The 12,755-nt window shown below is 41.1% G+C and overlaps 1 protein-coding gene across 1 annotated transcript in view; it reads right to left on the bottom strand.

Annotated features, from left to right (window-relative positions):
* The window catches only part of MUS81 (MUS81 structure-specific endonuclease subunit), a 597,219-nt gene that overhangs the window by 540,784 nt on the left and 43,680 nt on the right, over positions 1-12,755 (bottom strand). The window contains exon 3 of the mRNA XM_044060324.1: positions 11,984-12,113. Within this exon, the coding sequence (XP_043916259.1) occupies positions 11,984-12,113 (130 nt within the window). The remainder of the gene's footprint in view (positions 1-11,983; positions 12,114-12,755) is intronic.

The following is a 12,755-nucleotide window of genomic DNA, read 5'->3' as shown; positions in this document are numbered from 1 at the left end:
GAAACTGGTAGTGCCGTAGACCTTTCGGCACTACTTTCCATAATAAACATTCGCTGAAATAAGAAATTTCCAACTGCAGTTTTTTTTTTTAACTTGACTAACTGGCTATCAAAAGTTTTTAATTTAGCCACAATGTCAAAATTCAAATTATTACCTCTGCTTTCACCTTGTCGCTGGTCATTTGAGTTGGTAGAAACAGAGAATTGAAAACCCTCAGCTAACCAATTGCCAAGTTCTGGGAGGCCGAACGAGTTGTTGTCCATGTTCAGTGTGGCATTAAATCCAGCCATGTGGTTGTACTTGCAGGTTACTCGTTCTATGGTGGTTTCTCACCGCTTGTTGGATTCCAACACTCGGGACAGGGCTAACTGCTAGTCTTGCCATGTTACCGTTAAGTGGTGTGGTGTCCGCTGTAACCGCTCGTTGCCCTTGTTGTGTTGCAGTTGAACTCGGGTCTCCATCCACTCGCGTAACTGGTAATGCTACCTCCGGGTTACAGACACTCTCCGGAGGCTTTGTCGTGTGGTTTAAAGTAATCAAAGTTGGTATTGAATCACAAATTTCTCGTTGCTGCATGTCAAGACGGTCTAATCTCGTAAAAATAGACTCCATCCTAGAAAGTAGTGAGTCTATTGAGCTACTGTTTACCGGAGTGGTATCCAAAGCTGGTGCTGCAGCAGTAGCACTATTACAGCACCCAAGTAATTCCGGTGTTGCATTCGGTACAAAACTACTAGGACTAACTGCTGAACCGGATGCCATGACAGACTGGTAACCAAAAGAAGCACAGTAAACTACAAATTCAATAAACCGGTCACTGCAGTAGTCAAAGTAGTAAACCAAACAAAGCTTTTTACTGAAATTTAATTTGAAGCACTTTTCGTTTGCACAATGTGCAAACATTCCTCAGAAATAATGTTAACATTCAAGACACGTATTAATAAATTCAGGTGTATCTACTGAACCAATCCAGTTGCAACAAACCTGCATTACCACCTTCTTAAAAGCATATTAAATATCTAAATACTTTACTATAGTAAAAAACAGTAAAAAAGAGGTTTAATTGTAATTCAAAAATGGTTGTTTATTTAGCCAAGTGCCAACGTTGTCCAGCATTTTATGTAGGTAAAACAGAGCGGAGGCTCCGTGAAAGAATGTATGAGCATCAATACGCTATCAGTAGGAAGAAGCAGGACAACGCACTAGCTAAACATAATCAAGGTTACATCGAACATAGTTTCAAATTCTCGGTTATTGACCAAGTTTATCATGATATAAGAGGTGGTCCTTCACCTTTACAATTGGAGGAATTAGAGTTAGCATGGCAGATTAGACTAAATGCATATAATTTTCCAGGCTTGAACGAAACTTGCTCTTTAAGCAGTATTTTGAAACTGAAAAGTTTAAAGAGGTGATGTAGAATTGATGGTTTACCAACTCAGTACTAATTAATGAATTTATGTGTATTTATAAATACTGAAGGTTATATGTTAGTTTTATTGTTATTTTATTTTACTTTACTTACATATTTCCTTTTTTTGGTTTTATATGATGATGATAGATTTTTAACAATTAGGAGAATGTTTTTTACTATAGTAAAGTATTTAGATGGTAATGCAGGTTTGTTGTAACTGGACTGGTTAATTAGATACACCTGAATTTATTTATACGTGTCTTGAATGTTAACATTATTTCTGAGGAAGTTTGCACATCGTGCAAACGAAAAGCGCTTCAAATTAAATTTCAGTAAAAAGCTTTGTTTGGTTTACTACTTTGACTACTGCAGTGAGTGGTTTTATTGAATTTGTAGCTTACTGTGCTTGTTTTGGTTACCGGGGTGCCATATTTGTCAGCATGGAAGGAGACAGTCAGACCACAATGCTTTGTCACAGCAATTCAAAATCAAGGACATCTAAAGGTGTTAGCTCAATGCTAGGAACCTAAACAAGAAACTCCACTCCCTACAATCTCTCCTCACCCTAGGGAATGCTGACATCTGTGCACTCACTGACATGGCTTAAAGCCAGTCTTCAAAAAATAAATATACCTCAAGGCTGGTCAAACAGGACAATGCACTTGAGCTTCTCCACTTTCAAGTCTCCATAGGCAAAATCCCATACCACTTCCTTGTAATCTCTAGGCTCCCCTTTATGACCCAGGAAAACCCATAACATGTAGTTAAGCTTACTGGAAACACTCGCCATCCAACCGAATATCATATTCATGGGCAACTTTAACTACCCCGCTATGAACTGTGAATCATATATCTCACCAAACGTGCATGCACAGAGATACCTGAATTATGTAAATACAGTTCCCTGGACCAGATTGCCAATATGACAACCAGGGTGATAACATGCTGGATCTGGTCCTCACTAATATAGGAAAGTGCTGCACATCCCCTAGCGTAATGTCTTTGCTGGTAAAGTCAGACCACAAATAAGTCTCCTTTAAAGTAAAAATAAAAGTTGTAATCCCAGTTAAACCTGGAATGTTCAGAAGCTACTCTAAGGCTAACTGCCTACTCTTAAGTGATAACCTGGCAAAATTTCAAACCCCCATAATTCATGAGAACACTGCTGCCTATGCAGAACTGCTCACACAACCATGGAAAAAAAATAAAAAATGTAGCACCCAGCAGGATAAAAGCATTTTCAAACTAAAACAACTCGGATGACAAAGTCTACTAAAGCCAATTATGAAGCAAATTTGGCCCTGGCCAATGACAACCACAAGGGATTCTTTAGTTATATCTGCAACATCAAGGGCAATATACAATTGTGTGCAGTGGTCATTGTTAATGAAGCCACCTATACAGAACCTAAAGATATTGCAAACCTACTAGCAGACAAATTCAGCTCTAACGTTACACCCCCCCCACACAACTTCCCTCAGAAATGCCATCAAATAAAACTCCCCCTACTATTACTAGGGAACAGATCCTCAATGATGTCTCGAAGGCCAAGAGCACTGCATCAATGGACCCAGACAAAATCCCAGGATACCTTCTAAATAGCATGAAACATGACCTTTTGGTTCCCCCAGAATTGCAATTTAACTGTAGCTTCCAAATAGGCTACATGCCTCACAAATACAGAACAGAAACAGTCATCCCGCTATACAAATGTTGGCCATCTACATTCCCATACGTCTCACTAGTCTCATATGCAAATCTATGGAAAGAATCATCATGGAAATGATCAATAATGAAATAGGAAAAGTACAGTTTTGTACCTACCATAAATGTAGATGTTCGAAGATCCACATTGCTGCAGTCATAACCTGTGGGTAGTCCACTGTCCTCGGTCGGCCCGAATATCAAAGTGTTAGGCTGGCGTCGGTCATGGTCGCTCAGATCTGACGTCAGTACGCCGTGGTACTAAAGCGCATGACCGACGCCATATCCTCAGTCTTTCTTGCCCCAGATGTCAGAAGGCCTTAAAAAGAAAGGCCATAGCCAAAAATAGAAAAATACCCAATCACCAAAATAGCAACAAAAGATACACTACAAACCACACAGCCACCCCAAACTACAGAGGGGAAGGAGGGAGGGTAAATTGGACTGCAGCAATGTGGATCTTCGAACATCTACATTTATGGTAGGTACAAAACTGTACTATGTTCTTCATCTCACATTGCTGCAGTCATAACCTGTGGGTAGAATCCCAAAGCAAAGGCAAAGGGAGGTTGGTAAAATCAGATAGCATTAGGAGCTGCTAACATGCCCTGTAAAACTGCAGTGGCAAACCCAGCCCTAGATTTGGAATAAAGAGGAAGATGGTAATGTTTAGAAAAAGTGTGCACTGAACTCCAGGTAGCTGCCTCCAAAATATCCTTAGAAGCTACTCCCCTTAAAAAAGCAGTAGAAGTGGCAGTAGCCCTAGTGGAATGAGGTCTGATTCCAGCCGGAACCTCCTTACCATGATGAGAATAACAAAAAGCAATGCAATGGCCAATCCACTTAGAAATAGTTTGTTTTGAAACAGGTTTTCCTTGAGATCCCAAGACAAAAGAAATGAATAACTGTTGGGACTGTCTGAACCCTTTAGTTCTGCTCAAATAATAATGTAACTGCCTGTGAATGTCCAAAGAATGCAAAATTTTTCCCCCTTATTTTGGGGATCAGCATAAAATGTAGGCAGATGAATAGATTGGTTTAAGGCCACATTAGAAACAACTTTAGGCATAAAAGTAGGATTAGTACGAGACCCTATACTTATGAAAAATCAGGAAGGGCTCAACTGCCATTAGAGCCTGTAATTCAGATACCCTTCTAGCAGACGTAATGGCCAACAAAAAAGCAGTCTTCCAAGACAAAAACTTTAACTTAGCAGTAGCTGCAGGTTCAAAAGGAGGTAAAGTAAGTTTCTCCAACACAAAATTGAGATCCCAGGAAGGAGTAGGAGCTCTACGTGGGGGTCTTATGTTCTTTTCCCCTCTAAGAAATTGCTTGAACAAAGGGTGAGAGAACAATGGTGGGTCACAGTCATAGTGAGCAGAAATGGCTGCAGCATGAACCTTTACAGAGGAGAAAGACAAACCCTTGTCTAATAATTCTGTAAGATACTGAAGTGAAACACTCAAATTAGGCACTGAAACATTAAAGCTCTTTGTTTTGCTCCAAAGAAAAAATCTCCTCCATTTATCAGCATAAACTTTCCTTGTACTAGGCCGTCTGGCCTCCAAAATGACATTCAAAACTTGTTGAGGAAGCTGCAACCCCCCAGGTCTAAAACAGAATACGCCATGCTGTCAGATGCAGGGACTGAATCCTGACATTGCGGAAATGATTGCTTGCCTGGGACAAAAGGTGTGGAATTAATGGCAAAGGCCAAGGAGGCTCCCGTACTAAAGTCCTCAGCAGAGGGTACCAGTGCTGTCGTGGCCAATCTGGAGCTATCAGAATCATGCAAGGCTTGTCCTGCCTGACCTTTAGGAGTACCTTGGGAAGGAGAGGCAGAGGAGGAAAGGCATAAACGTGAAGGTTGTTCCAACTGAATGATAGAGCATCCACTTTCCAAGCTTTTGGGTGAAATAGCTTTGTGCAAAACTTTGGCAGTTGGTAATTCAGTGGAGAAGCGAACAGATCTATGTCTGGAGTCCCCCAAGCCACAGTCAACTGTTGAAAAACATGAGGATCCAATTTCCACTCATGGGGATCCACCATCTGTCTGCTCAAAACATCTGCTAAGGAGTTCTGTGCTCCTGGCAGAAACCTTGCCTGAAGAGTGAGTCGCAAACTGAGAGCAGTCTCCCACAAAATCATAGCTTGTCTGCAAAGAGGGTACAAATGGGTACCCCCCTGCTTGTTGATGTACCACATGACTGTTGTGTTGTCTGTCTGAATCAAAACTTGTCCTGGGTGAAGTAGATCCTTGAAAGCCATCAATGCAAATTGGACTGCTAACATCTCCTTCATGTTGATATGCAGATGTTGTAGTCTGGCAGGCCACGTGTCTTGAACCCATTTTCCACTGAAGTGTGCTCACCAAGCCATGTCTGAGGCATCTGTCGTTAAGATCTGACTCGCCTCTGGTCGGGTCACAGAGAGTCCCTTGTTTAGGTGACATTCCTGAGCCCACCACAAAAATTCCCTTTGGATGCAAGGTATCATCTGAATGACAGTGTCCAAATCGTGGCAGTGTTGAGTCCATACGCTTTTGAGATACCATTGTAGCTTCCTCATATGCAGTTTGGCATTGGGAAGCACCAGAATACAAGATGCCATGAACCCCAAGGCTTGAAGGACTGTCCTTGCAGTCAGCCTGGACCGTAGAGACAATTGTTGGAAGTAAAGGGTAAGATTTCTTTGTTTGTCCGGGGTCAAAAAAGCCATCTGAGAGGCTGTATTCAGTCTCACACCCAGAAAGCACATGTCCTGAGAGGGTACTAGACTGGACTTTGTTTTGTTCACAGAGTACCCTAGGCATCTTAACACTGCCATAACATACTGTAGATGGTGAAGTAGCTTGACTTTGTCTTGAGCCAGAATCAGGCAATCGTCCAAGTAAGGATAAATTTGTATTCCCCTTAACCTTAAGAAGGCTATCACCGGTGCCAGGACCTTTGTAAACACCCTGGGCGCAGTAGATAAGCCAAAGGGCAATGCAGAGAACTAATAAGTCCCAGCCCGAAAATGCAGGAACCTCCTGCAGCTGGGCCTGATAGGAATGTGAAGATAAGCCTCTTTGAGATCCAGAGTTACCATCCAGTGATCTTTGCCTAATAGAGGCAGAAGTTGTTGCAAAGTTAACATCTTGAATTTTGGAATGTCCAGGTATGTGTTGAGAATAGACAAATCCAGAATTGGCCTCCAAGTGTTTCCTTTCTTTGGTACAAGAAACAGGCGAGAATAAAATCCTAGTCCTACTTCTGACGGAGGGACCTCCTGGATAGCCCCCATGTTTAGAAGTAAAGAAATCTGTTTGTGAGCCTCCACCTTTTGCTGAGAAGGAACGTCTGGCATGCCTTTGAAAGGAGGCAAGGTGTGAAAATAAAACTTGTAGCCTCGATCTATAATGTCCAACACCCATTTGTCCTGAGTGACCAAAAGCCAATTTTGCCTGAAAAGTGCCAACTTTCCTCCCAGAGGAGCTGCCAGACAGGAGGGATCTGGCAGCTGGAGATACAGGTCATTGGGTCTGTTTACGAAAAGGCTGGCCCCTGCCCTAACCTGAAGATTGTGCAGGGGAACTCCATGTCCTAGGCCTGAAAGAACCTTGAGCATGAGCTCTGCCCCTACCACGTATAGATCTGCCCCTAGACTGTAAATCAGAAGAAGGATAAGCCCATCCCTTAGTAGGCCAATTTCTGCTAAACTTAGGGGGCTGCACCTGTAAAAAATCCTTAACAGTTTGCATAGACTTAGCTTTGTCTTCCATTTTCTTCAAAACTGACTCCACAGGAGAACCAAACAGAACTTCAGACTGAAGGGGAGCATCCAAAATTCGAGCTTTAACATGCTCTGACAAGTTCTGATACTTAAGCCAGGCGTGCCTACGAATAACTGATCCAGTGGCAGCCACCCTGGAAGAGGCCTGAAGAGCATCAAAACCACACTGCAAAGAATGCTTACCCACCTGATCAGAGGCATGAACTAAATCCTGCAATTCTTTACACTCAATGCCCTCTGCCAAAGCATCTACCTTAGATTTCAACTGACTTAGGAGAAAATTCTGGTACTTCAGCATATGAAACTGGCAATTCAAAGCCCTCATTGCTAGAGTGGAAGAGGTATACACCTTTTTACCCCACCTATCCAAAGCCCTAGAATCTTTATCCATAGGAACTGGATTCTTTACAACAGAAGCCCTGACACCCTTAGGTCCCTGGCTAATAGTTTCCGGGTCAGCTCTCGGGCTCTTATACAAATATTTATGAGCCTCATGCACTCTGTAATACCTGTCAGGCTTGACCGGGGCAGGAGGCAGAATCAGGATTAAGGGAAGCTTCAGAGAAAACATCCTGAACAACATCCAAAACAGGGGGTATAGCCAAGGGCCTATGCTGTGGTAAAAACAAGAACTCCCTAAGTCTCTTTCTTGAATCTGAGAAATCCTGACCTTCCCACTTAAAATGCTCTCTCATGGAATGCAGGGTTTCAGAAAAAGAAAAATCCTCTGGGGGGGGGGAGCAGAAGGACTAGAATCCTCTGCATCTGAATCAGAATAAGGAGGAAAATCCTGAATGTCTTCAGCCGAAGACTCCGAGTAATCTGAGGAATGCTCCAATCCTTCCACCTCTGGCTCCACCCTAGGCCTCTTATCTGGAGGGGGCAAAGAACCCCTGATTAAGGAAATTAAATCTTCTGCCATTTTCAGCATATGCTTTTTAGGTACAGAACCTGCAGAACTAGGGCTGACGCCAGAGGAAGACAAACCAGGCCTAACCTTGGAAGGTACCTTAGAGACAGAAGTAGAAGGCCTAACCACCTTATGCAAAGAAGGGACTACAGAGACCTGAGAGGCCCCCTCAGCCTGACTCGACTCCTGAGAGGCCACATCCTGTAAAACTAAAGGCTCCCCCTGAGACTCAGCTGAAACCTCGGCTGGATCCGCAGATTCCACCGTAGTTTCTAAAGAACCGGCGTCCGTAACGGACGACTCATCCTGCTTGGACTTAACGATTTTTCCTTACGCTTCTTAGCGGTAGCGGGCGTCGGAGAATCCGATGGCAACCGCTTACCGAAGACAAGCCTAGCACAATCTAACCTGCGTTTAATGGTGCGCTTATTAAATCTAGCACAAAAGCAACACCCGACTACGTCGTGCTCAGGCCCCAAGCAAGGAATACAAAGAGAGTGGTAATCCCTATGAGGTATCTGTTTCCCACAAGAAATACAATTATTCACTTTTTCTGACATCCGGAATTAACTGAGGCAAGAAAAGACAAAAATATTCCCCAACGGGGTACTTAGCCCAACTTGGTCTTCGGTCTGAAACTCAGAATACGAAAATTTCAGGACGCCGAACGGCACTTGCAAAACGCTGCTTCTGCTTCGGACCATGCGGCAAGAAAGACTGAGGATATGGTGTCGGTCATGCGCTTTAGTACCACGGCGTACTGACGTCAGATCTGAGCGACCATGACCGACGCCAGCCTAACACTTTGGTATTCGGGCCGACCGAGGACAGCGGACTACCCACAGGTTATGACTGCAGCAATGTGAGATGAAGAACATCCTCCAGACACTGGACCCAAACCAATTTGGTTTCCTCAAAGGCAGGTCATGCCTATTCAACCTGGTGGACTTCGAGAAGGTCACCAAAGCAATGGATGAGGGCAAAATGTTTCACACTGCCTACCTTGACCTGGGCAAGGCATCTGACACAACACACTGGTAACTATCACATTGACTACACACTCCTAAGAGTTAACCTATTAGTCAGGGATACACAAGACAGTAATCTAGCTGCCTTTGACCATCACAAGTCTACAGTAGTGGGGAAATCATTCAATGTTGTGGAAAGTAAAACAAAAGAATGGCATTATGTCCAAGGAGGTCATTGTTCCACTGTATTCAACATTCCTCACACCTGCCACTGAGCACAATCCCCCATTTGGTATGTACTTGACCAGGCACATCCAACAACTGGAACTTCCGCAGAGGTTCCTCATTAAAATAATACAGGGCATAAGCAACTTATCGTATGCAGACTGCCCCAGAGTCCTGTCCTTGTATTGTCTCCTACAGGCTGTTGAGGGGAGATCTATGCCTGGCATACAAGGCATTGTCATACCCCACTCTGATGGACCTCCTGCATATCCGCAAAACAAACAGCACCAGAATTATTTGTCCTAAAGACTTAAACCTTGCCTGAAATATAAATAGGGCCTGTTGGAGAGACGGGAATGTATCCCAGAGACTGCCCCTTCTGTGGAACAGACTTCCCCATCCACATGAAGCAGAGTTCCTCCCTAACTCAAAGTGTAACTTCAGCAACTGGATGGGGAACAGGAAATTCATCCCTTGTTTGCATGATTTGGCACTTGTGTCTCCAATAGACACAGGCAGCCTGTAAATGGTTTATCTGCCAAGTCCCTGCTTACACTTATCAAGAGTACCAGAACTTGTCAGATTTGGAATGAATGACTAAGCTTAAAAATCCCCATGTGGTTGATAGCCTAGTACACACCTATGAACCTATAATGTTTAAGACTCAAAAGCTGAAAGATAAACTAAATGACTAGCATATTCAAGTGATATAAATCTAATGAACTGTTTTACAAAAAGACAATACACAACTGCATTAAAACAAAAAATAATCAAACCATAAAAGGTCTGCTTAACTGTAAAATATAAATGTCCAGAAATATCTGACGTTATTACAGAAAATACATTTGTATTATGGTTAAACAAAAAACTGCCACTGCTATACTAATATTTATTAAATGCAGTCAAGTGAATACCAGATATCAACCCAGCAAAGTTCAAACTACCACCACTGTGCACAAAAGCACCAAATACCATGAAAACGAATGCAGACTGATGGTAAAGGAAAGGCATGAGACAATGTAAGCACTTTCATCTACAATTCCACCACAGACTTAATCAGAAACAGCTGAAATCCTGTTCCCACCCATTAAATAATCACAAATCCATATCATGGGATACAAACCAACCAATCTAAAACATTAAAAAAAGTCATTTAATCATTAACATTATAAATGCTCAAAAATATTAAGAAACTACATGATCATAAAAATAACATACCTATGGCCTAGCCACTTACACAGCTAAAGGATACTAATTCATTAAACTCACGTTTTTAAGTGGCACTGTAATAAATTGCCAAAGCAATTCGATTTTTTCAGGTAACAATCTTGTCACCCCCCCCCAATGAAGGGGTTACTATAATTAAAAAAACAAAAGTTATGAAGTTCACATACTTGGTTGAGTGTTTCAATAAGGAGTTGTTCATATTTTTCTTGTTATACTGTATATATATGCTGGTATATCTCAGTATGTAAAGGCTTCTTGGTTTTCCCAATATAAGCAGCTCTACAAGGTTCACATTCGGCAATGATCTCAGAAAACCATAACATCCCCAATATCATGCGGTATACAGGAGAAAAGGTAAACGTCAATTCTTACAGGAGAAAAGGTAAACGTCAATTCTTACAAAAATACAATCAAGGGCATAAGCTAACTTTCCAACATGGTCTAGTAAATGCCACAGATCCTTTAAAATATGCAGTTGATCAAGAAATATATATTTTCTAAGGGCCATCTATAAACATTGCTAAAGGTTCAGTAATTGCAGGTCCACAAGACTTTTCCGAACCTTGGGATTTCCAAATCTATCTAGAACCATGGGGTTTGGAACATGTAGGACCTAGTAACTTTCTATCAAAATGCTATTCAGTTACTAGTTAATTTAAAAATGCCTTAATATTGGCATAAGCAATACTGACCTCTTTTAGAGAAAGTGAATACTTTTCACTACCAAATAGTAAATTCAATATTATGTACATTACATGTCCATAAGGATCACCCCACTCCCTTTATCAGGCTTTATAATATGTAAAGCTTTATCCAAATAAAGTCTGTTATACAAATCATGTTCACCCCGATTCTTATTGTGAAAAACTTTTTTGTTATTAATAGTCTCATATAAAGCTCTAATGTCACACTCACAAGACCTTTCAAATATCAAGTTAAGTGAGGGTTTAAATGTACTATTACATTCAAATTTATGGTAACCCATAGTAAACAACTCGGTTTGATCACCAAAACACAAGTGAAGATACTTTGTTCGTGAATTATGCCAAATAACCTGACTTGGTAAGAAGGTACACAAGTGAAGCCTTTCTTGAACAAATCAAACAATTAGTCAGAAATATCAATACTACTATAATTAAAGATCTTAAAATCTTTCTGTTCACAAACAGCAGTGTCCATATAACTGTTCACTGGCTGCCTCCTTGGCTTCTTCTTCAACTGATACTGACTCTGACTGGGTGTTACAGGTGTTGCCCTCATTCCACAGTTCAGTACGTGATATGAACTCTGAGCTGCCAATCTCTCAAACCTTTTCAGTTGTAGATAATCTAAAAGAATCACAGCAACATTCATAGATGCAGAATCACTAATTGTGCATAAAAGCAGATGTGTTTCAATGTATTCTTTATTGGATTTTATTCCTGCTTAAGGCTCTTAAACACTCAACCAGGTGTGTGAACTTCAAAAAGTTTTTTTTTTTTTTTTTTATTACAGAGTCTGTGCCTCTTCCTTACTGGAGGGAGATGGGGAGACTGGAAGTGTTACTTGAAAAAAGAAAATTGTTTTGGCAGTTTATAAATGTTTTGGATTAGTTGGTTTGTATCACATGATATGGATTTGCGATTGATTAAGCTATTCTGATTAAATTTATAGTAAGATTGCACATGAAAGATCTTAAATAAACTGGCTCACTGCTTTCCTTTACAAACAGTCCGCTTTCTTTTCCTTGGTGCCCAGCAAAGTTGTTAAAATAAAACATACCATGCTCCAGGTAATATTGAGCCAATTTTTCATCTAGCATTTTGCAGATGCCATCTCCAAAGTTTTGTAGAATTTTTGCTTCCTTCCCATTTCGAAGAGGTAGTGGATACTTCCTTAATGTATTTATTGCCTACAAAACAAAAAAAGTCTAAGAATTTACTGAAATAAATACAAATATTGAATGTAGTATTCATTTCCAAATGGAAGAAAATAAACCCCATTTCAGATCAATTTGAGAAGCAGCAGCTAAAATAAATCATCAATGCCACTGAATCAAGGTCTGTGCAGGCACAGTGAAAATGTTGCATTTACAACATTAAAATATTCCCATTACTGGAGCAAGTCACTCTTCTCTTCAAGAGGGAGAAGCCAAACAGAAAACAGCAAATTCCACTTCTATGCTGGCTAGTGTGTCAACAGACCCAGCACTTTGCTTACATAAGTATGTTTCACTGCTTTAACAGCTAAAAATTAACATAGAAACAATAAAAAATATACCTTCACTGTTCAAAGAAACAAATGTTTATGCTTGTTTTTACTTATTCCAAGTAAGGTCTCCTATTCTTTTCCACACTTCTTTCCCAGTAGCAGAGCTGCCCTTTCATTCTCCCGATACTATTAGCAGTGTAGGCAAGAATCAATGCTTGAGGGCAGATAATCTTTACAGGTTAGGTGGAGGGTTTTTATATCTTATCTGTTTCCCCCCAAGACAGGCAGTGTCTGCAATTTTAATTTGTCAATACTAGCACCAAGTAAATGTGTCCCAAAACTG

The sequence above is a fragment of the Protopterus annectens genome, chromosome 2.part0 (genome assembly GCF_019279795.1).
Source record: "Protopterus annectens isolate FY-2018-M chromosome 2.part0, PAN1.0, whole genome shotgun sequence".
In the NCBI taxonomy this organism is placed as follows: Eukaryota; Metazoa; Chordata; order Ceratodontiformes; family Protopteridae; genus Protopterus; species Protopterus annectens.
Note: the sequence above shows the minus strand (reverse complement) of the source record. Positions and strands in the feature narration are given on the sequence as shown.